General features: G+C 44.6%; 1 protein-coding gene across 1 annotated transcript in view; it reads right to left on the bottom strand.

Moving 5' to 3' along the window:
- The window catches only part of MYH10 (myosin heavy chain 10), an 84,512-nt gene that overhangs the window by 45,852 nt on the left and 16,816 nt on the right, over positions 1-21,844 (bottom strand). Inside the window, exons 4-5 of the mRNA XM_083874581.1 lie at positions 9,565-9,592; positions 24-126 (exon numbers count right to left, since the gene is read on the bottom strand). Of these exons, the coding sequence (XP_083730707.1) occupies positions 24-126; positions 9,565-9,592 (131 nt within the window). The remainder of the gene's footprint in view (positions 1-23; positions 127-9,564; positions 9,593-21,844) is intronic.

Below are 21,844 nucleotides of genomic sequence, written 5' to 3'. Positions count from 1 at the left end.
AATGAGAAAATACCCCAACTTACAGGAATATTATGGTCCTTTCTTCCTTTATGGGAGGAAGCAACATGAGCAAGGTATTGAATAACCTTCTTGGTGTTCTCAGTCTTCCCAGCACCAGATTCACCTCTGCAAAACAGGGCAGACATTTCCTTCAAAATTCATCTTCAACAATCAGCAATCTTTGTTTACAGCCCCTCACTCCATCCCGTTTATGGCTCTGACTATGCAGCAGACCCAAAAGCTAAAAGCAGGGATGTTTTAGGGAACTACAAGGTATTTGTTTAAAATCCTTCCTTCATCCTAAAGATCTCCTGAGCTTTAAGATGTTGATACAAGGTGTGACATTGGTTTGTTTAAGGACTTTCGGATTTATGCCTGAACTCCTTTGCTACCCGAGGTGACACAAAACACTTGTCCCCCTACCTTGATCTCTGCTGACAGAATGTTTCAGGGTGCAGATACATTTTTATTTTTAAATCATGAGATATACAAACACACTTTTACACTCAACATGATTTGAATAAACCAGGATTTGGTTATGGGAATTACCAAGTTAAGGGAAACACTCAGTACCTTTATGAGTCAGAAACACAGTGCAGTAAAACACACTTTAAACAAAAGATTTCACTGTTCATCTCAGAATCTTTGCTAGGTTAAAAATGTATTTAATGCCACAGGGCTACATGAAACCAAGAAGAAATGAATTTCAGTGCAGAGTGGCAGGGTTCAGAGATCAATAAAGATAGCAAATGCACATTTCATCTTTAAGCCAGAGCTGGATTTAAAGCAGATCATGTTTAGACAGAATTTATGGAGGGGTTTACAGGAGATATTCAAGGCAGGAAATGTGACCAAGTTCATGTCCCTGCAATCACAAATGATGTTACTACAGCTCTAAAAATGACAGTTTGGGCGGGTTTTTTTTCTAACCTAGGTCTGATCTTCAGACAAATCCACCCCCAGAGGATTCAGGGGTGCCTTAGGCAGGACTCAGCCAGTGCAAGGCACTGAAGGGAGATTTCCAGGGAGACGGTGACTGCTGTGAACAGCTCTGAAGTGTGGGAAGCTAAAAAGGGTTTATTACAGGGATTTGCACGGAAAGAGTGGAAGCACTCCTGTCATTCAACAGTTGTCCAAAAATTAACAGTTTGGAAGCCAGCTCCTTTGTAAGAATGACAAGCACGCGTTTTCCCTGCCCGATTTTTTCTCCTCTAAGCCACTTCTAATGGAAATGTTCATTTAGCAGGGGAATTTAAGCACATTCTTGTGCAGCCTTTTTCATCATACACACCACTTTTGTAGCTAATCTGCATTTGCTTAGGGATTCAGCACCTCCAGACCTGCACTTCTTGATCAGGTGAGAGCTGAGGAGCATTTCCATCCTCACACTGCACTCAGGAGAGGAGATGAGAGAGAATTTCAATTCTGCATGTACAGGAAGAACAGTGATCCCAGCCCGGATTTTCAACACTCAAACACTCTCATTGTTCCTCACCTTCCAACACTCTAAAATCACAGAAACCCCCCGGGGAATGGCCCTAAGAGAGGAGAACCTCAGCTAAGGATGGCGGGATGGGCATTTCTGCAGCCAGGAGCAAGAACTTGCATTTATTGCAGCTGATGAGACTCCTCACAAGAGCTTCAGGTGAAACAGCTTCTGTTTGACCTGAGAGCACAGCAGTGACCCCAGGTTTGGCTGGAAAACCCTGAGCAAAAAGGTGCTGCAGACGAGCTGTGGGATATTGCTCACCCCACTGAGGCAGCTGTGGCCTGCACTTGCAGAGGGTTAACCAAGTTAACTGGTTTATTGATGGCATCTGCTTCTTGGAAACAACTCCATCAGTCTGTCTAAAACCACTTCGGTTCCATTCTTCCTCACAGTCATTGGAAAATAACAGAGAATACGAAAGATTAGAAAGCGCTGCACTCAATTACTCAAAGCTTTCCAGAGAAAGGGGAGTTCCCTGCAGATTTGTTGACTGGGCTGGCTTTGCTCAGCGCATGGAAAAACCTGGAAGGCCCTACCTGAAAAGCTGGTTGCAAAGGAGATTACTCTGAGAATTGGCTAAGGGATAACTGGGTTTCCTTTCTGCCCAGATACCATCAGTATGAAACCCAGAAACTGGGTGTACTTTGGGACCGCTACAAGTGGAACAACACCCTGTGACTTAATGAAAAATCCCATTTCCACCCAGCCCAGAGTCCCCACAAACAAGACAATTGTGAATGCTGATAAGCAGAAAAAAAAAAACCACCCCAAACCATCAGGTGCCAATTCTTGCTTCTCAAGTCTTTATTTCTCATTTCCCTTTTGCTGCAGTGTTTATATTAACATAATTCATGACCATGAGCAATAATAAAAGCAGCTTTGCCTGTTTCTAGATGTGTATTAAAATATGCTAATGCTAAAACTATTCCAGCAGGTAAGAGAAGTAAGAAGCACAGCAAAATATACATTTACATTTTAAAACAACACAATTTGTTCTTATTGTCAGCAGAGCTTGGGAATGCACTGTTAGCTGTGCCTGTAAAGCTCGAGAAATCATCTTTTCTGTCAGATCACACAAAGAAAGTTTCTTACATTTTAAAGGAGGAAAATCTCCTGTAACACAATAAATCCAGCTCAGATGTCAGCTTTGGAAAAGGGCAGCACGGGACTGCAAGAGTCAGCTGCAGACACAGCAGCAAAGCTGCACAAGCACAGGAAAAGGAGCAGCTTGAAACACATTTTTTGTGTTAAAAACCCTCTAAATCTAACAGAGGGGTATTTTAGAGAGAGCCTTTATGCAAGAACCTCATTCAAAAGCGGCGCTAGAGGATGTTATCATCCCAGTCCTGCTCTCCCTGGAGCTTACAAGAATGCCAAGTATTTCCTGCAGCATCGTGGCAAATAGCTCTGCTGCCATTTACTATGAAAGAATTAGAAGATTTAGGATAAAGTCCTTTGCATTTATAGGAATAATGACATCTGCATACTTTGGTTCTTTCCCAGGAGTGCAAACACATGGATTATAAAAAGAAATTAAAGTCTTCTATCGACCTGCCCAAAAAAGGTAAACTCTGAGTAACACCATGTACAGTATTTATGGGATGGGGATGGAATCACAAAGCTAAAGCTGAGCTTTTTTTAAACCTTGTTTTAACACAACTCCCATCTGTTAGCATAAATTAAACAACTAAAGCCCTGAGCTGAGAATCAGCCTCACCTCAGTCAGTGGCAGCTCTGCTAAATGATTTCACCTCCTTCATTTCAGGCTCAGCTCCACTGGAAGAATCAAAACCTTCTGGGACTGAATGGGAACACTCAGCTCCAGCCATGGGCTGTGGCAGTGCTGCCAAGGAAGCAAACCCTCCTTAGCCACAGCCTCCAGTTGGAAATATGAGTTTATTCCATCAATTGACTGAGGGATCTGTCCCTTGGAAATCACCTTCCAGGGCCAGGTCAAACAAAGTCTGACAGTGACTGGTGAATTCATGCAGGATCCCATGTCCAAGTGCTCTTCCCCCGAGCAGCAAAGCTGCTGCTTTGAAGCAGCTTCATGCACATTTAAAACAGGAAAAGTTTAGCCAGCATGAGCACTTTAAAGTTTAACATGGTTTTGAATTCATTGCATGTAAAGCTGGAGTGTCATTTTCAGCAAAGCCAAGAACTCTCCAGGCAAATTCATCCCAGCTCCAATTTGGTTAGGAAAATCCAGGCACTGACTCAACCAGCTGCAGTTTTTTCCCTGAGCAGCTTGAGCCCAAATCTTGCACAAGAAGCACTTGCAGCACTGAATGGATTCTCATCTGGAGAATCAGAGAGGGAGAGGACTCGCAGGTGATAAAGCAAAGGCAGCAAACAGGGATGGGAGCTGCTCATCCCTGCCCACAGCATCACTTCCAATGGCAGCTACTATCCCAGAAACAGGTCCAGTGCCCCTTCCAAGGGATCTACTCCAAGAGGAAACGCTGTTTCTGAAGGAAAGTAGGAATAAAACAGTTGCTTTCCCTCCTGCCAGGCAGCTTTGAACATTCACACATCTTGTGCCAGTGACAGCACCTCTTCCTGACCTGGGAAATGCCTTATGGACTTCAGGGAAATCAGATGAGGCTCAAGCTGTTTACTGAAGGCTCACTGCACAGACTGGCCCCTTTCCAGCCCCTTTCCCCAGAGAGCCATTAATTCCATGAGCAGAGGCTTCCCAGAAGGTACAAAGTGCCACGAGTAGCACAGGACACAGGGACACAAACCCACACATCCACAGAAAGCTTTGAAATTCCAACACAGGCTTTTCTTTATCTTGCTGCCTGGGAGTTGCAGACTAACAATATTCCTGAAGATGTGGAATGCGTTAGAACGGTCAGATGCAGTTGGAGATCATCTCTGTGATTTAAATTCCTGAAAAACTAACCCAAACAAAGTCAGCATTTTACATTTTGGATCGCTGGGTCACTCAAATCCTTTCCTCTGCTCCAGGAATTTCAGGCATGAAATGATCAGCAACGAGTCCTGGGATGAGAAGTTCATGTGGCAGCAGAGGGACTGGAAAGAAGTGGCACAAGTTCCCAGCACACAGAAGCCAACCTGCTGCTCACAGCTCCCCTGGCCAGCAACGCCTCCTCCCAGGGAAGCAGCCCCAAAGCACGGAAATATGGAAATATGCACTTAAATTGTTTGGAGGAGAAAGTAACTGCCTATGTGAGAGCCCACACAATGGCCTTTTGTCCTTGTCACAATAGCAGTTGCAAAGAACAGAGGAGACACTTATTCTCAGGCACAACTGAGCAAATCATCTGCCAGTTACAAATTAACAGATATTTACAGAAAATACCTGTAATTAAAGGGTGTCTTAATCACCTGGCTTATTTTCTGCAAGAGGTATAAGTGATAGTTTGGAAAAGAGTCATTAATTTGCTTTACTATTTCCGTGGCTGCTTTAGAGCTGATTCTTTTCCCTCCTGATCTTCCCATCATCTCCACAGCACTTGCCATGGGAATGTTCCCAGCTGGACTCCAGCCAGGGGTTGTATACAAAAATCTTTGGTATTTGCTGCTGTTGGCCTTTAATAAGCAGCCTCTATTCCCTCCACACCCCATCACTCCTACGGAAGCTAGTTCAGATTAGATATCCTTGTAGGGCTGCAAGCATCTGCTAAACACCTATTTATCAGGCCCAGTTTTGGGAATACCAGAAGTCTGTGCTAAGAGTCTCCACTTCAGAACACACTGCCTCTAAAAGTGCAGTGCAGCACATTTTCAGAGTTGATTTTCTTCAGTATTTCCCAAATTCCTAATTACTGCAACACAAATTTCTTCATCTTGGTCATCAGCCTGGCATGCTCAGGGAGCAAAGAAACACCAAAATGTAACAAAATAGCAGCTGCAGCTTGTCCAAGAAAAAAGAACCCAAAAAACACCCTGAAAAGCTCTTCAGCACAGCTTCACATCCCACAGAGAGAGGAAAAGGTGCAGGAAGGTCTGGGAATGCTGCAGTGTTGGCATCACATTTCTGTACAAATCACTGATGGATGCTGAGTCAACACAGGCTGAAAGCTACTGCTTTTAGATATAAATATATATATATATAAATATGTATATTACTTATAAGCCAGAAGGAACATGAAGTTTCTGGAACTACACATCTTTTCCTTTCTTTTCAGCAAACTAAGAATTTACAGAGAGAAGGTCCAAAATAAATTCTCGTATGCAGTCCAGTCAAGGGGGAATGATGAGATGGAAGTCGGTTAAGTCCAGCTTCCCAGAAAATTCTGGTTTTCAGGGCTGCTCCTTTGCTTTTTGTTGAAAAGCTGGATGAACTAAACTCCAAAGCAGAGGAGAGCTCCAGCAGCCTTTCTCACCATCTGTTAGTGGTTAGCAGCCCAAGATTAAACACCATCCAACTTCAAAGCTGAAAAGAAATTCTCATCATTACTGTTTGTTCAGCTCCTCCCAGCTCATCTTCAGCCAGGCAATAATCTGGCTTTCACCCATAGCTTGTCCAATGGATTTGGGAGCTGTAAATGTTCCTGTCTCTGGACATATCTGGGTTTTCCAGCTGGTGAAAGGCCAAAAGGCACAGAAGAAATCCCATCATTGGTCCTGAGGCTGCTGGATATGGGAAAAGGACTTTTGGTCCACTCTGAGAAAAGTCCATCCATAATATAGTAATTTCATCATGATGTTTCCCCTACAAATTTCATCCCTGGGCTCAACACTTCCCGAAAACACACAAACAGATGGGGAAGGGGATGTGCCACTATGAGCCAACACAAAATCCAGAAGCAAGGGAGTCAGTGCATGTTACACACCACTAACTCCCAGTCAAGCCCTGCAACAACACAATTGTCAAAATTTGGGTGCCTAAAAGGTGGGGAGTGGAAAGGGAAGAGAGAAGAAGGCAACAAAGGAGCAAGACAGCACAACACCTCACACTCAGAGACACCTCCTGGTCCACAGCAGGAACAGGAAGGAATCTGTCATCAGGTCTGGCTTGGAGAAGTGCAGGACAGACACAGCAGCTGCCAGCCCCAGCAATCCCCTCCTAAAAACCAGATTATTCCATGTCAGGGCAAGGTGTTCTGCAGCCACACAATGCAGCAGCATGGTTTGGGGGAGGTTATTTTCCCTCCTTTGGGAAAATATTATTGACTTAAAAATCACCAGTTTATGCAGGACTCCTGATGGAACATTAGCAGGTGATGAAGCTGAGACAGGAAACCTCCAGGTAACCCCACTGCCTTCAAAACAATGAGATGTTATGAGAGACATGCTTGGAGAAGGATCCATGCAGGCTATCCCATGCCAAGCATGCACTGAGATAAATGCCTGTTCCTCCAGCAGCTCAGTGAAATGAAAAGGTTTAAAAAAAAATAAATTAAGAGAACTTTCAGCAAAGTGAATTCCTCAAGAAGATCCAGCTGCACTTACCTTCTTCCTCGAGAATTTTTATTTTGTTATTTTACTTTGTTATTTACTAGAATAGTAACTGCTGGAGTGCAGGCCTTGTTGGAGAAACAGCCTGGTGTTTCCTAAAGATCTGCACAGGGGAAAACAATGAAACTGCCTCAGCCCCAGATTGAATTACGCATTCTCATGCCAAGGATAAAAATGCCACGTGTGCCACATTCAAATCAGCATTCAGCTGTCTGTGGAGCTCAGAAGATCAAAAGCTTATGGTCACCTTGCAGGTGAGGCAACAACAAAATTGAAGAGCAGAATGTTTAGAGTTTTCCAAGATAAGTACAAATGGATTGGACATTCACTAAATCAGAACCAAAGGAAGGCACCTGGAAAACTGCAGAGACAATCTTTGAAGACCAAGAACCCACAGCACAAACCCTAAAGTCAGGAATTCCCCCAAAAGCAGCACTCCTGGTTGTCAAGGAGAAAAGGGGGCTGGATCCAAAGACCTGGTAAAGTGTCCTTTAAACACCATCACTGGAGAAGTGACTGCCTCTCCTCCAAAGGCCATGGAAGGTAAAAGACCAGGAAATTTCATCAATAGAGGAAGGGGGAGAGATGAAGATGCAATGCAAGCAGTGGGAGAGCTTTGTCTCCAGACAATTCCTGTCCAGGCAGCTGGAGACAGGGAAATGACACACCACAACCTCCACTCAGCTGAGGGCACCACTCAGGAGGTGGTTTTTTCCTCATTAGCTACCCTGACCACTCCTACTGGAGAAATTAGAAAGTATTCTGAGGGCTTCCAGCTTCAGTAAACATCAGGGTCAATCAGGTGAGCCAGGTCCTGAGACAGCAAGTTTGGGATGAGAAGATGAGTCTTATGAACTGCCACAGGAGCTTCTGAAACCACCTCTGGTGTGGTTGACATTCGCCTTGTACTTTATTTATTCCTGCCTTAGTCTAGGACCTGCAAAACCAGTGGCATAAAGGGGAACACACAATTTACCTCATCAGCAGAAGCAGTAAAGCAAGGGGAGTCCTGGACACTTTCTCACTCCTGATCAAAACACGGCATCTCCTTCCAGTCTGCTACAAAAGGAGCTTCCCATGACCCTGTCAAAAGCTCCTAAGAACCTTAGAGGTGAGGTAATGACAAAGGTGAAGGCAGGAGAGCTTAGAGGCTTTCCAGTTTGTAAATGATCAGATTGGAAATTCACCAAATCCATTCCAACCCTGTGGGCTCGGCTGACCATGCAAAGGAGAGTAAAGTTCATGGGCAGACACAAAACATGAAGCTACTTCAAAACATTCACCTGGGGCAAGCACACGCTGCCAAAGCATCCACAAACACGCAGAACAAAGCATTTCTTCTCACTCTGGGATGCCATCCCTGCTTTGAGGGCTGCTTTGTGCATTGCACATGAAATAGTCATCACACGAAAACAGAAGTCCTGTTAGGAGCAGGAACCACAGACCTAAACAGGCCTGAGTTAACTGGATCCACTTTTATCATAAGTACAGAACTCTTTTTGCTTCTGTGTCCTTAAGCCCCTAGAATCTTGTATTCATGGTATCAAGAGCTGGAAAAAACATGGCTTGAAAGGCTCCACCCTCAGTCTTGTACAAACTCTGAGAGTTAAGGCACTTCCATAGGAAGCAAAAGATGGAGATTTTAATCCCTTCATTTCAAGAAGGAAACTGAAGCCAGGCCTCCTTCCAGCAGTCCGTCTCCCCACTGAGCTATTCCAGGCAGCAGAATCCTCCCAAACTGGGGCACCCAAGCACTGGACCTGCCCCTGTCTCCCAGACACCTCACCTTGCTGTGCTCACTGCAGGCAGCTCCAGGACAGAGCCAAGGTGTGTTTCCAGCACAGAGGAGCCGTCCTGACTCCCAGGCTGCTCCCAGCAGGGACAATTCCCTCCTGCACCGTGTACCTTGGGGCTGGCACAGGGAGTGCTGGCCCAGGGAATTGAACACGAGCAGCAGCACTCTGTGCAGGCCAGCCTGGCTCCCTGAGCACCAGGGAATCCTTATCACACTGCTGACACTCCCAGCAGCAGCACAGGAAGCTGCAGGAACACACAGTCCATGGGGGAGAGGGAAGGAAGCTGGATCACCCCTGCCAGCAGCACTCCAAGCACACAACAGCTCAGGAGAGTCACAAGCCTCAAATCCCACTTGTGTTCTGCAGTTCCAGATCCCAGGAAAACCTCAGCTACGGCAAGAACTTTGCTCCTTGCAGGGGGGTGAGTTCAGGTAAAAGAGAACCTTTGTGTCACCTTCCTCAGAGATCCCCTTTGAGGCAGACCCAGAGCTGAGCTGCTGCTCAGGGTCTCCAGAGCCACTTTTGCATCTTGTCTCCCCCAGGCATTTCCCACTGAGCAGTTCCAGCACAGCAAAGCAGAGATGGGAACTTCTTAAAGCTTTTAGACTGGATGCAGAGCTCTTCACTGACATTTTAAAATTACATTCTCTTAAGTAGCACATGCCTAGAAAACTCAATCATGTGAATCACAGTATTAAAAGACTATATCACCATATTAAATATCACTTCATGCTACATCTTTTCCCACTGCCTGTCAAGAGTGAAGACCAAGCTTTGACTCCCACAGCTGTATGAAAACCCCCCTCACAACACAGATCCCCAAAAGTGCCCAAATGAAAAATTGTCACTCACGTGCAGAGAATTGATTGGTCCTCACGATCTGCAAAACAAGAACAAACATAGTTATAGGGGTTTGTTTACACTGGTCTGTAAGCCGCAAAGCAGTTTAATTGAATATTTCTAAGTCATCTTTTCAGTTCAACAATTCTAAGGACACTCTGAAAATATTTGAATAATATCCCTTTAATAACATCCCCATTTCACATGCACACATCCCTCAAACAACAGCTTAGAAGTTCCTAAAAGTCCTGACATTTCAGATAATGAAGTCAAAATTCTGGTTAAATTTAATAATCATCCACAGTAAGTTTGTAAACTATATTTCCAGATAAAGTGGATGTAACACATCTTATTCTGAATGCATAAAGAGAGAGGAGAAAACCAGTTTCAAGCACATAATACTGACAAGCACACACTTGGAAAGAGCACTGCCATCTCCAGCAAACAAGTGCTTTCCTCCCCAGCTTTTTGTTTTCTTTTTTCAATGAGCATGCAGGCCTGAAGAGCTCCCAGAATTCAGCTTATTCATGAAAGCCTTGTCTAAAGGACATCCAGGGAAAGCAAAACTGCTGCAGCACTGTGGCTCAGCACTTTTGTGCCCCGCAGAGCCACGTTCACGACCTTTGAGAAGAACTCCTGAAGGTCAGGTACAGCCTGCAAGGGCTATTTCATCATGACAAGACCTTCACAGAATATATTTCAGCACCATATTACAAAATTATATGATCAAAACATCAGAATAGACCTGCAGCAAGTAAAATATTTCAGTTCAAGTCTTTAAGAGCAGGCAGATGCTCCTGCACGCTGCCAGCACAGGCTGAGCCACAGATGCCACTCCTGGCAAGGTTTAGACTGTGTTAACACCAAGGATGACAAAAAATGGAGGTGCTTTCTGACTGAAAAATGTTAAAAACATGCAGTCAGATGTACTTTGAGCCCGTTGTTCAAAAATATGAAGAGGTAGGAGTGATCCCCTGGCCTGCTGTGCTTCACCAGGGCCACCAGGTGAATCCTGCCCATGACTGTGTCCTGCAGGCAGATGTCAGCTCCAAAAACTCCTCCTAAGGGTAACCAACAGCAGAATGCGTGCAGGAGAACTCAAAAATATTAGTTTAGATTATTAGAAGTGGGAAAGAAAAATTCCAAGAGTTGGAAGGTCTAAGGAATGCTCCTGGATCATTCCCTACAGCTGCATGAGGTGCAGCAACTCCTGCACACCAAACAGACAGAATGGGAAACCTGGGACTGCAAGAATGAAAAGATGAAAGGGGCAGGAGCACAGCTGGGTGTCCTGCACAGACACAGGAGGGCAGCTCAGTGACCCTGAGCTGCTCCCAGGGCAGGCAGCAGTGACTCAGGCACTGAAGCAGCTCCCTACGCCAGCACAAGCTCAAGGTGACACAGGACAGCACAGAGCATTTGTTCTTTCACAAGAAACAGCTGAAGGAAAGCCAAGTCGGGACCGTGAGTAGAGTTGAAAGTTAGTACTTCTTAGCTTTAGTATTTACTGAGGCATTTCTTTAAAGTGACAAGTTGATTTTTCCCTTTCTTTCTTCCTGGGAATAACTTCATTCTAATTTTGGCACTGTAGCTGGGCCATTACCTCAAAAAACACAGACTCCTCTAAACTAGACCTCTTCAGTTTAGCACTTCAAAAACGTTAACACAGCTAGCATTTGCCTTGAAGTTTCATTTATTTAAAGACAGCGTGAGTTTGTCAATGCTTTGTACCATGACATTTATTACCCGTGTGCCACAACTCACAAGGCACACTATAAATGAATTTTCTTACCCAAGTAGTCCTAGACAAAATCTACAAGTCCAGAAAGTTGTATTTATTTGTAATTGCCAGAAGCTCCAGCAAGTGTAGCCAAGCTTTTTAACTTTCTCTGTCCAGGAGCCTGAATTGACACAGCCCCTATAAAGTCAATTATCTGCACTTAAGTATGTCCCTCCAAATCCATTTCTCTGTGTCCATCTGGACTCTGGAAAGTGGAGGGAAGACAACAGCAAGTTTCAATCTCTGCCTTGTGATGCCTTCCTGGAACTGGCAATACCCAAAGCCACACAGGAAGGCTCGGGGTGATGCCTCACACTGTGTCAAACGCCAGGTGTCCTCTGGCCCAAGAAAGAGCTCATCTCCCCAGAGTCACTCTGAAAAAGCCTCTGACAAAATAACTAAGGTTAAAGGGTTATTGATGGCTGGGTTCTGCTGCTCCTGTCTTCCCCCAGATAACACAATGTATCTGCAGCCTTGATTTGGAGCCTGATTCAGATTTGTTCTCTGGGACGAGGAAGAAGCTCTAAACTCCTCCGAGGGGTTAAAGCAGCCTACTAATCAAAGATGCTCAGGAAGTCAATCCTGCTCAATCAGGTGAATAGAAGCACGAGGAGGAGGACATTTAAGAGCTCTTAATTTAAGTAACATCATAAGACAGCCCTTTGGTTTTAATCACAAACCAAAACAGGCAAGTCCCACCGGAATCTTATGCAGCTTGGATTTAAATATAACCCAAGGTCTTCAACAGACACTGAGGACCATAACATTCAAGTTGTATAGAAAAGATATTATACAATTTCCCTAAACTTAAAATCAGAGTTAGAGTCTATGAATTTAAAAAAAAAAATTGATTTTCTGCTGATGAAATAACACTTTCTATAGACTAGAGTATCCTTTTGAATGGAAGACTCTGGAAGCACGAAGGCACCTGATATTCCAAAAACTTCCAGCTTTAGGCTGGAGCTCCCCTGGAGCTGTAATTCAACTTGAGCAGCTGTTGATGGCCCCATTTCCTCTGCCCCTGTCCCATCCCATTCCTCCCCTGGAACCAGCAGCTGACTGGGCACATGCACAGTAGCTGATGGAACAGCAAAATTTAGTTTTTGACCAGATCAGCTCCCTGGTGGAGTTTGTAACAGAGCCAGATAAACACTCAAATGAGCATATGGAAAATGAGAATCACCTCCTGTGGCAGCTGCTGGGGCTCTGGTCACCCAAAAGCCACTGGCCAGCTGGAAAGCATGGATGGAAACCACAATGTTCCACCTTCTCCCATCCCCAGAGTGAATGTGTGTCACTGTGTCCCTCTCACTCCACCCACAGACAGGACCTGAGCCCCAGGAGAGCAGCAGCCCCACGAAATCCCCAAACCACCGGGGCAAACCCTCGCAACAGGGGCCAAGGAGAATTACCAGATCACTACACAGGAAGAATTACAGCTCTAAAAGTCATTTTTACCCTCCCCAGAGGAATTAGCTCTGGGGACAGCACTTGGCAGCTGCTCAAACAAACCTGGTGCTTGGCTGCAAAAGGGTTTTTAGAAATCCAGTCAGAAGAGATCTTGGTGTTGTAACAAAATGCAGGAAGTTTTGACTGTCAGAATACAAGAACATTTGACTTTACAGCCCTTCATTCACCAAGCTGAATCTCTCAAAATAGACTAGATCTAATAAACCCCCTGTTAACTCCAGATATACATTAAACATTATTGGGTAGTTGGTTCAGGCAGGATGTTCTGAAAAGTTCTACTTCAAAGTGATAGACTCAGTCTACAAAATAATTACACTACTTTAAAAGCAGCTTTTCTTAAAGGCGTGACATTGTTCTGCTCTGGTCACACTGCAGTCATTGATATAAGACAGGCAGACAGAAAAACAAAAATCTGTCTGCAAGTTTCCCACTGCAACTCAAAGGCAGCAACACTTGAAGCACAGGAACTGTCTCACAGAGCAGAGTTTACAGGCACACAGATACCCAGCCTGTGCTCCAATTACCCTTTACTGTACTGATATTTCAAGTATTTCAAATGTCCAGATCTCTCTCAGATCAGTCTTGGACTGGGAATGAATGAGAGAAGCCATTTGGAGCTGTCCCTGAGTGAACTGCCCAGGCAGAAAGGCATTTTTTGAATTAGCACTCATTCACAGATCTATGAAAATACTTCCATAGGTGCCTTACCTGCTTTCAGCTTTAACCTCTCTCTGATTACAATTCTTATCAAACAGTAACTTTTATACAGACACTGAATGTCTCACAACCCCCTAATTTAAGGTAAGACCATGAAATAAGGTGTGCCAAGGTGAAAAAAGTTTAATCTGCTTTCCCAACTCAGGCTGAAGAGTAAGCCATGGGCTACCACCAATCCACACAGCAGAAAACCATGCAGAGGACAATGGGTTTTATTTGCAGGTTATTATTTGTCCTTTCTGAAATTGGATCACAAAATTCTTGTGGATCATTCACTTTGGTGTAGCCTGTCCAGAGCAGTGATCAAATGCCAGTCCCATTTCCACAGCAGACATTAAAAAAACTCCTGCTCTTTTGGGAGGTGGAGGAGACAAGTTCTTCGATATTTCTCAAACAGAAGAAATCATTGGCTTTCTAAAAAGAGGCCCTGTCAGGGGCACGGAGGGCTCTTGTTTATTTGTAGGGGGTGTTTCATCCTCAGGTGCCACAGAGCAATCCCAGGAGCAGCTCCCTGGTGGATGGCCTTGTTTGTTGTGGATGCAGCTCCAAGCATCTGCTGTGGATGTGCCCCGTGCTGGAGGTGAACAGGCTCAGATATCAATCTACCCAAGGTCATTTAAAAATTGCATTCCTGACAAGTTCTGTGAGAAGGGGTCAGTGCCTGGGGGACACAGACCTTCCCACCAGCAGAGATTCTGCTGCTGCCAGGACTGGTCCATGAATGTTACCTGACAAGAAGAGCACACAGGTGCCCCACAACCTGTCACTCTTCAAGTCCGAGCTTCCAATTATTTTCTTTTTCCTATTTTCCTGCTGGGCTGATAAGCATGGGAAGAGATCTGGTTACAGAGATGAAGCGTGCCTTTTTAATTTGTGTTTGTCTTTAAAATGTTGCCTGGTTACTTCCTAAACTATCATCAAACACTTAGCACTGTGAAGTGACTTGCAACAAACACCTCTAGCCAGAGCCAACAGGAAGAGTGACAGGCACAAGTTTTGCCTGCTGGGCACCTACCAGGCCAAACGTGCCCTGACACAGATTTCTGATTATCCTACATGTCACCTCTGTGGGCAGCTCACTCCTCCCTCAGTGCATTTCTGCAGCTTCCCAAAGCCAGGGCACTTTGCAGGGATAAATCAGCATCGTGCCCCCAGTGACCATCAAACACCCCAAGGAACTTTGCAGGAAGCAAAGGACATTTGGAGTTGATATTTCAAGTTTTAACACCTAAATTTCACCAAGTTCAAACTGTTTAAAGTTTTAAAGCAGCTGAACCTACACATGCAGCAGTGCTAGAGGAGCTGGGCAGTATCACTGTCAGGTTACCCTCCTTGGGAGGTTTCAGGTGACTAAAGGATGGAAACATCACAGGGATCTCCAAGAAACGTGAGCAGGATCACTGCACCATCCTTCCAAAAGCTGAAAGGAACTTCTGGAAGTCAAAAACTCTCAAGGTTACTTCAGGAGAAGGTGCACCTTCAAACTGCATTTACTTTTTTTTCTTCTTCTTGCCTTCTCATCATCAGCTCATTCATACATTGGTCAGGTTTTACATCCAACTCTTATTTCTTTGAAGCTGTCAAGCAATGAACTTGCAGAAATTCTCATTCTTTGTCCTAAAAGGTGTGACATTAATTTATACCAGAGGAAAGATCAAATTCAGGTGCAGCCCACTCCCTCATGGAATAATAATATTTATCAGCTTTGCTTCATCAATGCCCAGATACTTCTCTCTCAGAGCACTGCAAGGCCCCAGTGCTGCTCAGACATCACTCCATGGAGAATTACATCAAGCCTCTCCCTGCAGCTCAGCTTCAAAGGCAGATCCAACAGTGCTGCTTTAAATCACTCAGCAGTCCCCAGCTCTGGGTGTTCACCTGGTATTTCCCCCACAGACAGAGCCAGTGTCTCCTGCATTTCCTCTGCCTGCCTGAGAATTGTCAGCTCCAGCTGCCACAGAGCCTTGGAACAAACCATTTCCCTCCTGCCTCTTACTGCAGGAGATCTCCAGCTCTGCAGTGATGGGTCAATAAAACTCTTCACTGTGGGGTGGAGCACTGATGTAAACACTTCAGGTGTTCCTGCTATTTGTGAAGCTGAAATAACAACAGTTTTTATTAAAAGGGAAAAAAAAAAAAAAAAAAAAGAAAAAAGAAAAGAAGTGGTTCTATCCCTTCCCTTGGAACAATTGAGATAAATCACAAGAGCCACGCTCCAGGTTTGCTGCTGGCTGGTACATTAAGTTAATAATTAGCAGTGATACATTGCAGAGGTCACCCAAAGCCCAGTCATGGCTTACCCTGCCACTCGTTACAGTGACCCAGAGCACTGGATACAGGGATTTTTTGCATGTCTGCAGCACACGAGGTGACCACGCTCATTACTCCCTCACCCAGCACAGCCCCAGTTTGGGAGGACACAGCCAAGCTGTGAATTGTGACTATTTTAGAAATCACGAGTGAGGCATTTGCAACATTAGCTTGAAATTCCCCAAATTCCTGAGGAGAAAACTGTGACGTGCTGAGCACTGCCAGCCAGGGCTGAGTCAGCACAAGAGGACAAAACAAACAGGACTCTGTCCTGCCCACTGCAACTGGGGGGCAGCTTCTCCACCACACACCAGGGAGAAATGGAATTCTATTTTACTTTTGAGCCCTAATTAAGTGGGAAGAACCTTAAATATGGTGTAGTTTTCACTATCAGTCTTTCAATCCCTTTATTAACGATCATTAAGAGAAGCTTTAGTAGATTTAATTTAGAAATTACAACAGAGCTGCTACGTCTTTGAATTGCAGTTCATGGGTAACGTGCTGCTGCTCCCCTAACAAATTCAAACAGGTCTGGGTCCATTTCTGCAGCCTTTTCAAACAGGGGGCTGCTGTAATTTCGGAGATGAGCAGAACACACAAGGCGATTTCAGTTTGGAGAGAATCAGGACAAACTCCCTGGGCTGTGTGAGTGCTCCTGGTGGCCACAGTGCCAAGCTCAGCTCCTGGGCCCAGCTCGCTGCCCAGCCTGGGGCACACAGGAGGGTTTCAGCAGCTCAGCTCAAGGGCAGTGACAATTCAGAGGGAAAAACTCCAACTGCCCCGGGCAGAGATAGCAGGATTTGCTCCCTGTGGAGCCACTGACACACAGAGCAGCAGATCTCTGCCTCCTCCATGGTTTGTGGCTCCCAAGGAGCTCTCCCAGGAGAAATGAAAATCCACACAGGCCATCCCTACACTTACATTTTGGTTCTTATTTGCATTCTGCTTAGCAGTAACCTAAGATTAGTAGGAGCTGGCAAGCCACAGGCTGGACAAGGTTTATTTGGACTGCAGAGCACTCAGCACAGCAGTGGTTTCCATTCTCCATCAATCCTGCTTAAGTTGTTCTACTTCCCACGTAGAATAATTTTGTTTAGACAAAGATTACACTGTCAACTGAGACAATGATTCAAGGAGGCCCTTTAGCTGTAAGATCTGCCATGTAAGCTCCCTCATTTAACTTCTGCTCTCTTCCTTTCCAAACAAACAATCAAGAACAAACCACTTAACAAAACGGGCTGGCAACTTTCACTGCAGTGCCCTCTTTCCCAAGCTGTCTGATCCTGCCTGAACTCCAGGAGTTTGGAGAGATAGCAAGTGTGACAACAGTGACACAGCAGGGGCATGGTTTGGCGCTGTGTTCAGCCACACACAGGGCACAGATCATCTCACACATCACCCTCCCCAAAGCAAGGCCAGCCACGTATTTCATGGCAGCCACCAAATTCTCCTGCAGTTTCCTCATCCAAATATTCCTGTTCATGTATTCCTTACACGGGCTTAAAGCCCCCATTGTATCCTGAGGCAGTTTATCCTATCAGAGTTTATCCTATCAGTGTATCCTATCAGAGTTTAGTTCTGCTGTTAAAAAAATTACTTCTTTTTGCTATTTTCAACATGTAATCTGCAAATTTCAAGTAATGACTTTGTTCCTGAATAGGAAGAGATGGGTGGAGGAGGCTCCTTATTCCCTCTGTCTGTGCCACTTTGGATTTAGACTTCTGTCACATCTGACCTGAATTGTCATTTCCTTACTGAACAGTTCTCTTCATTCTGCTTGTTCTTCCAACGTCTCCTGTTCCATTTCCTCTTTGCCCAAAGCAGGGCAGCCCAGGGCTGTACAAAGTGCAGATTAAATCACAGAATGGTTTGGGTTGGAAGAAACTTTAGAGGTCATTCACTCCCAGCCCTGCCATGGCAGGGACACCTCCCACTGTCCCAGGGACACCTCCCACTGTCCCAGGCTGCTCCAAGCCCCAATGTCCATTCCAGGGATCCAGGGGCAGCCCCAGCTGCTCTGGGCACCCTGTGCCAGGGCCTGCTCACTCTCACATGGAATAATTTTTTCCTAATGTCTAATTTAAACTTCTGCTTTTTCTGTTTAAACCCAGTCCCCCATGTCCTGTCACTCCACCCCTTGTCCCTCTCCAGCTCTCTTGGAGCCCCTTTAGGCACCAAAAGGAGCTCTGAGGTCTCCCCAGAGCTTTTTCTTCTCCAATACTCACAGCATCATCCTGGTGCTTCCTCTGGCCTGGACTCAGGAGCTCCAAATCCCTCCCTGAGCTGAAGGCAGCTCTGCACGTGGGGTCTCACCTGTGTTTGTGCTTGGGATGTACTCTAAGTCTATATATAATCAAAATATTATAATATTATAGATTGATTATATGTATTATGAAAATAGAAAGAAAATGTGTCAAGTCTACGGTAAAAATGTCTCCTGAATTGATCCCTTTTCCATTTATTCCTCACATTCTCTACCTGATTTACACCTAGAGCTGACAGCTGCATTCAGATGTCCATAGAGCCTTCTTCCCTTCAGCTCCTGCTTAAGCAGCAGCTCCAGCATTGCCAAGGGAATTCATCTTTCCCAAGGTGTTTATGCACAAAGAGCACAAACAGGAATGCAGGTTCCAGGGCTTGCAGCAGCAACTCCCAAACCATAAAAAGCTCAAAATAATGAGCAAGATTGACCAATCTTGAACCATTCTTTGCCCATATGAAGGCCTTTCCTTTGGTTAGGATTGTTATCAAATTCCTTTAGGAAAGCTGATCACGAGCACAGTGGTCTCCAGATTTTGAGCAGGACCCTCAGAGATGGCACCAGTAGCTCACATCTGGCTGCTCTGCTGCCAAATGTTTTTGTGCAGCACAGTCCATCAGCTATTCCATCCCTGAGATTAAGGATTTGGTTCTTTCAGATTTGCTATTTTCAGCATTTTCTATTTATTAACTCTTCAGAGAACGATTTCCTGCCGTTTTCCTCAAATTTTCCACAAGAACTTCCCTGAGGAACTTCATAGCAGATATAGATAAGGAGGTAGACACCTATTTTTTCCTCTTCTGCATTTTCCTTCTCCAAACCCTCTGATGGCTTCACCACCACTCTGAAAAAGCCCTAGAACAGGATGAATGCCCCAGTGTAACCAGAAAGCCATGAGCTTTTATCCACCTTGTTCTCTGAAACAGATGCACAACTCCTTACAACTCTGAGTCCTTGAGGAAGGGTCACTAAGTCTGCCAGTAATTCCTGAGCAGCCAAACACCTGACAGCATCAAGCTTGGACAAGTGAAAGGAGGCTGGAGGTAAGCAAAATATAAATTAGCAATTGTGCTGTTGATGTGAGTCTGGGGTCAAAAACAGGGAGCAGGACACCACCAGCTAAGGGATAAACCCTGCCCTGCTGCTTGTTTGCCTCCTTGCCAAAGGATAACAAAGAAATTGAAGTCAAGAGGAAGAGGGAGGAAAAAGGAGCTGCTGCAAGTGCTGGCAGTGGCAGTCATGGCAGAGCTGCACTCTTGGCTCAGCAGGCCAGAGGAATGCAGGCACGAGTGACAAACCCCAGCTCTGTGCACAGCACGCAGCGCCCGGCCGGGCTCTCACACTGCTCTCCACATTAGAACACACTGAAGGTTTTGTTACATCAAGGCATTACTGCTTGTGCCTGTCATCTCCAGGCTTGAGCCAAGCAGGAGCAAATTATCTATTTCACAACTATCTAGAAATAAAAGGAGTTTAATTTAAACTAAAGCTTCAGTGCAGGAGCAGGTGCTGACTGAGTAATGGCACAAAATGATTCATCCCATGAATGATTTCCCAAGTTGGCTGCACTTAGTCTTGAATTCCTGTCTGTAGGCACAATCACAATTCAATTATAAGGCCAGCTTGCATAGCAAGTTTTAAAATTAAAGTCATCTCTGGTTGCTCAGAATATCAACCAAAAAAGCCCATGGAAGTGGCTCATCTATTGCAGCATTTCACTTCAGAAGTGGGAAGAAAACCAAGGCACTGAAGAACTTATAAATTCCTTATGTAACAATTGTCACTCCTGTCTCATTTGTAAATACAAGAAAGTTACTGGAATTATGTAAAAAAAAATGTCAACTTCAAAGCAATTAAGCCTTAAGAGAGAGCTGTAAATATCCCCATTCCTAATTAATGCCCAACCTTGAGGCTGAACAATGAACAGGAATCCAGTCACATTTCAACACAGAGAAAGACAAAGGTCAGTTAACAACTAAAACTTTTCCAACAACAACAAAAAAAAGTTGAAAATGCAGTTTCTAGAACTAGATTGCGTAAGCTCAACTGAGTTTGCCCAATGAGTACTTGCTACTGATGCCATTCACAGCTGGCCAAGCAAGGTGCAATAACTGCAATCATGACAACTCCCAGCCCCTGAATCACACAGGTTTAATATCAAGAGACAGAACACAAAAGTGGGGGGAAGGAGAGGAAACATTGCAAAAACAAGTTCAGCTGACAGAAGTATTTATCATTTTACTCCAAATTCAAAAATAATGAGGCAGAGGACTGTTTCAGCATGATGGATTTCAGGTTTTCCTACTTTGTTTCTTGCTTCAAGAATCTCTTTCCCTGGACTCAGCTGTGCATGTCACACTCCTGGAGGTGTAAAAGCAATCTGGATGTTAATGGTATTGTCACCTGAGTATTTATATTCCAAACCTCCTGAGTGGACCGAGTGAAACCCCAGAATTCCCTGTGTAACAATAAAGGGACCTGTGAATCCTTCACATGACATTTACCAAGCAGCCAGTTCTGCTGGGATCATCATCCTGCACTTTGTAACTTGTTAAAAGGCCTTAGGGACTCTTCTGAGGAGACAAGATGTAATGAAAATACCAAGAACATTAATGGCACACTTATCAGGTTCCATCTGCTCCTCACAACAGAGAACGCCAACCATCATTCCCAAGTTTTTCAGTCTCAAAGCAATTTTTCCCTCTTCCATTTCAAGATTTAATAGACCTTTAAAAGAAAAAAAAAATTGTCTTCTATTAGTTTCAATTCTTTTCCTCCGTATCTGGGGGTGGATATGCCCTCAAGGGAGGACTTAAATCAAGATTAACTACAAATATAGATCAATAAGATGTTTTTAAGAGAGAAGTATTGCACCTGTAGGCAGTTCTGGCTTCTCCAACACCAAGCGTTCCCTTCCCGTCTTACGCTGTTTCCGATAAACCTTCTCTGCAACAGGATTAAAGGCAGGCCTAAAATATCAGTGCTAATTTGGTGCTCATCAAGATGTCCTCAGGGAAACAGGATAAAAAGGAGAGACTAAGCATAATTATACAAGAGTAATATTAATAGGCAAGCTGGGCTTTAGTGACAAAAAGTCAACAAGTTTTCTTTAGTATTTCTTCTGAAACAACTTGCACGTCACTGAATAAAGAGGAACAATAATACAAAGCCATACTTCCTCTGGAAATCCAGTGGGAAAATTGGAAAGGAAGAGGGAAAAGAGAAAGTCAACTCTGGAAAAAGCACTAGAGAAAAATTTATGAGTGCTGCTTTTGCAGTGTCACATTTCCCTTGCTGGTGAAGTATTGTTGCAGACCTGTCAGCTCTAGAAAATTCATTTTTTTAAAGAAAACCCTGGTCTGTGGCAAATTTTTATGGCCCAGAACTTTCAGCAGGACTGAAGAACACTAGCAAAGTATGCAAATTGTATCACCAAACAGCATTAAGGTCGATATTGTCACAGGGATTAAAGCAGCAATTGCTCATGATCATGTCAACTGTGCAGCAATGCTCTATGGGGCCAGCACCAGCCCTACCCCACTGCTGGCCTTTATTCCTCCTCCTCAGGGAAATGAAGGGAAAGTGCAGCACAAATCCACTAAACCACCTGTGAAGTAACACCCTACTACCACAGCACTTTGAAAAAATAATTACTGGGGGAAAGAGAGGGGAAATCCAGTCTGGAAAGCTGAATTGCAGGTTATTATCTTCTGCGGTCAGGCACTGGGTAATGAGGCTTTTCCTGAAGAGAAATC

The sequence above is a fragment of the Zosterops lateralis genome (assembly GCF_965231275.1).
Source record: "Zosterops lateralis genome assembly, chromosome: 18".
Classification (NCBI taxonomy): domain Eukaryota; kingdom Metazoa; phylum Chordata; class Aves; order Passeriformes; family Zosteropidae; genus Zosterops; species Zosterops lateralis.
This window is presented reverse-complemented; position numbering and strand designations above follow the sequence as displayed.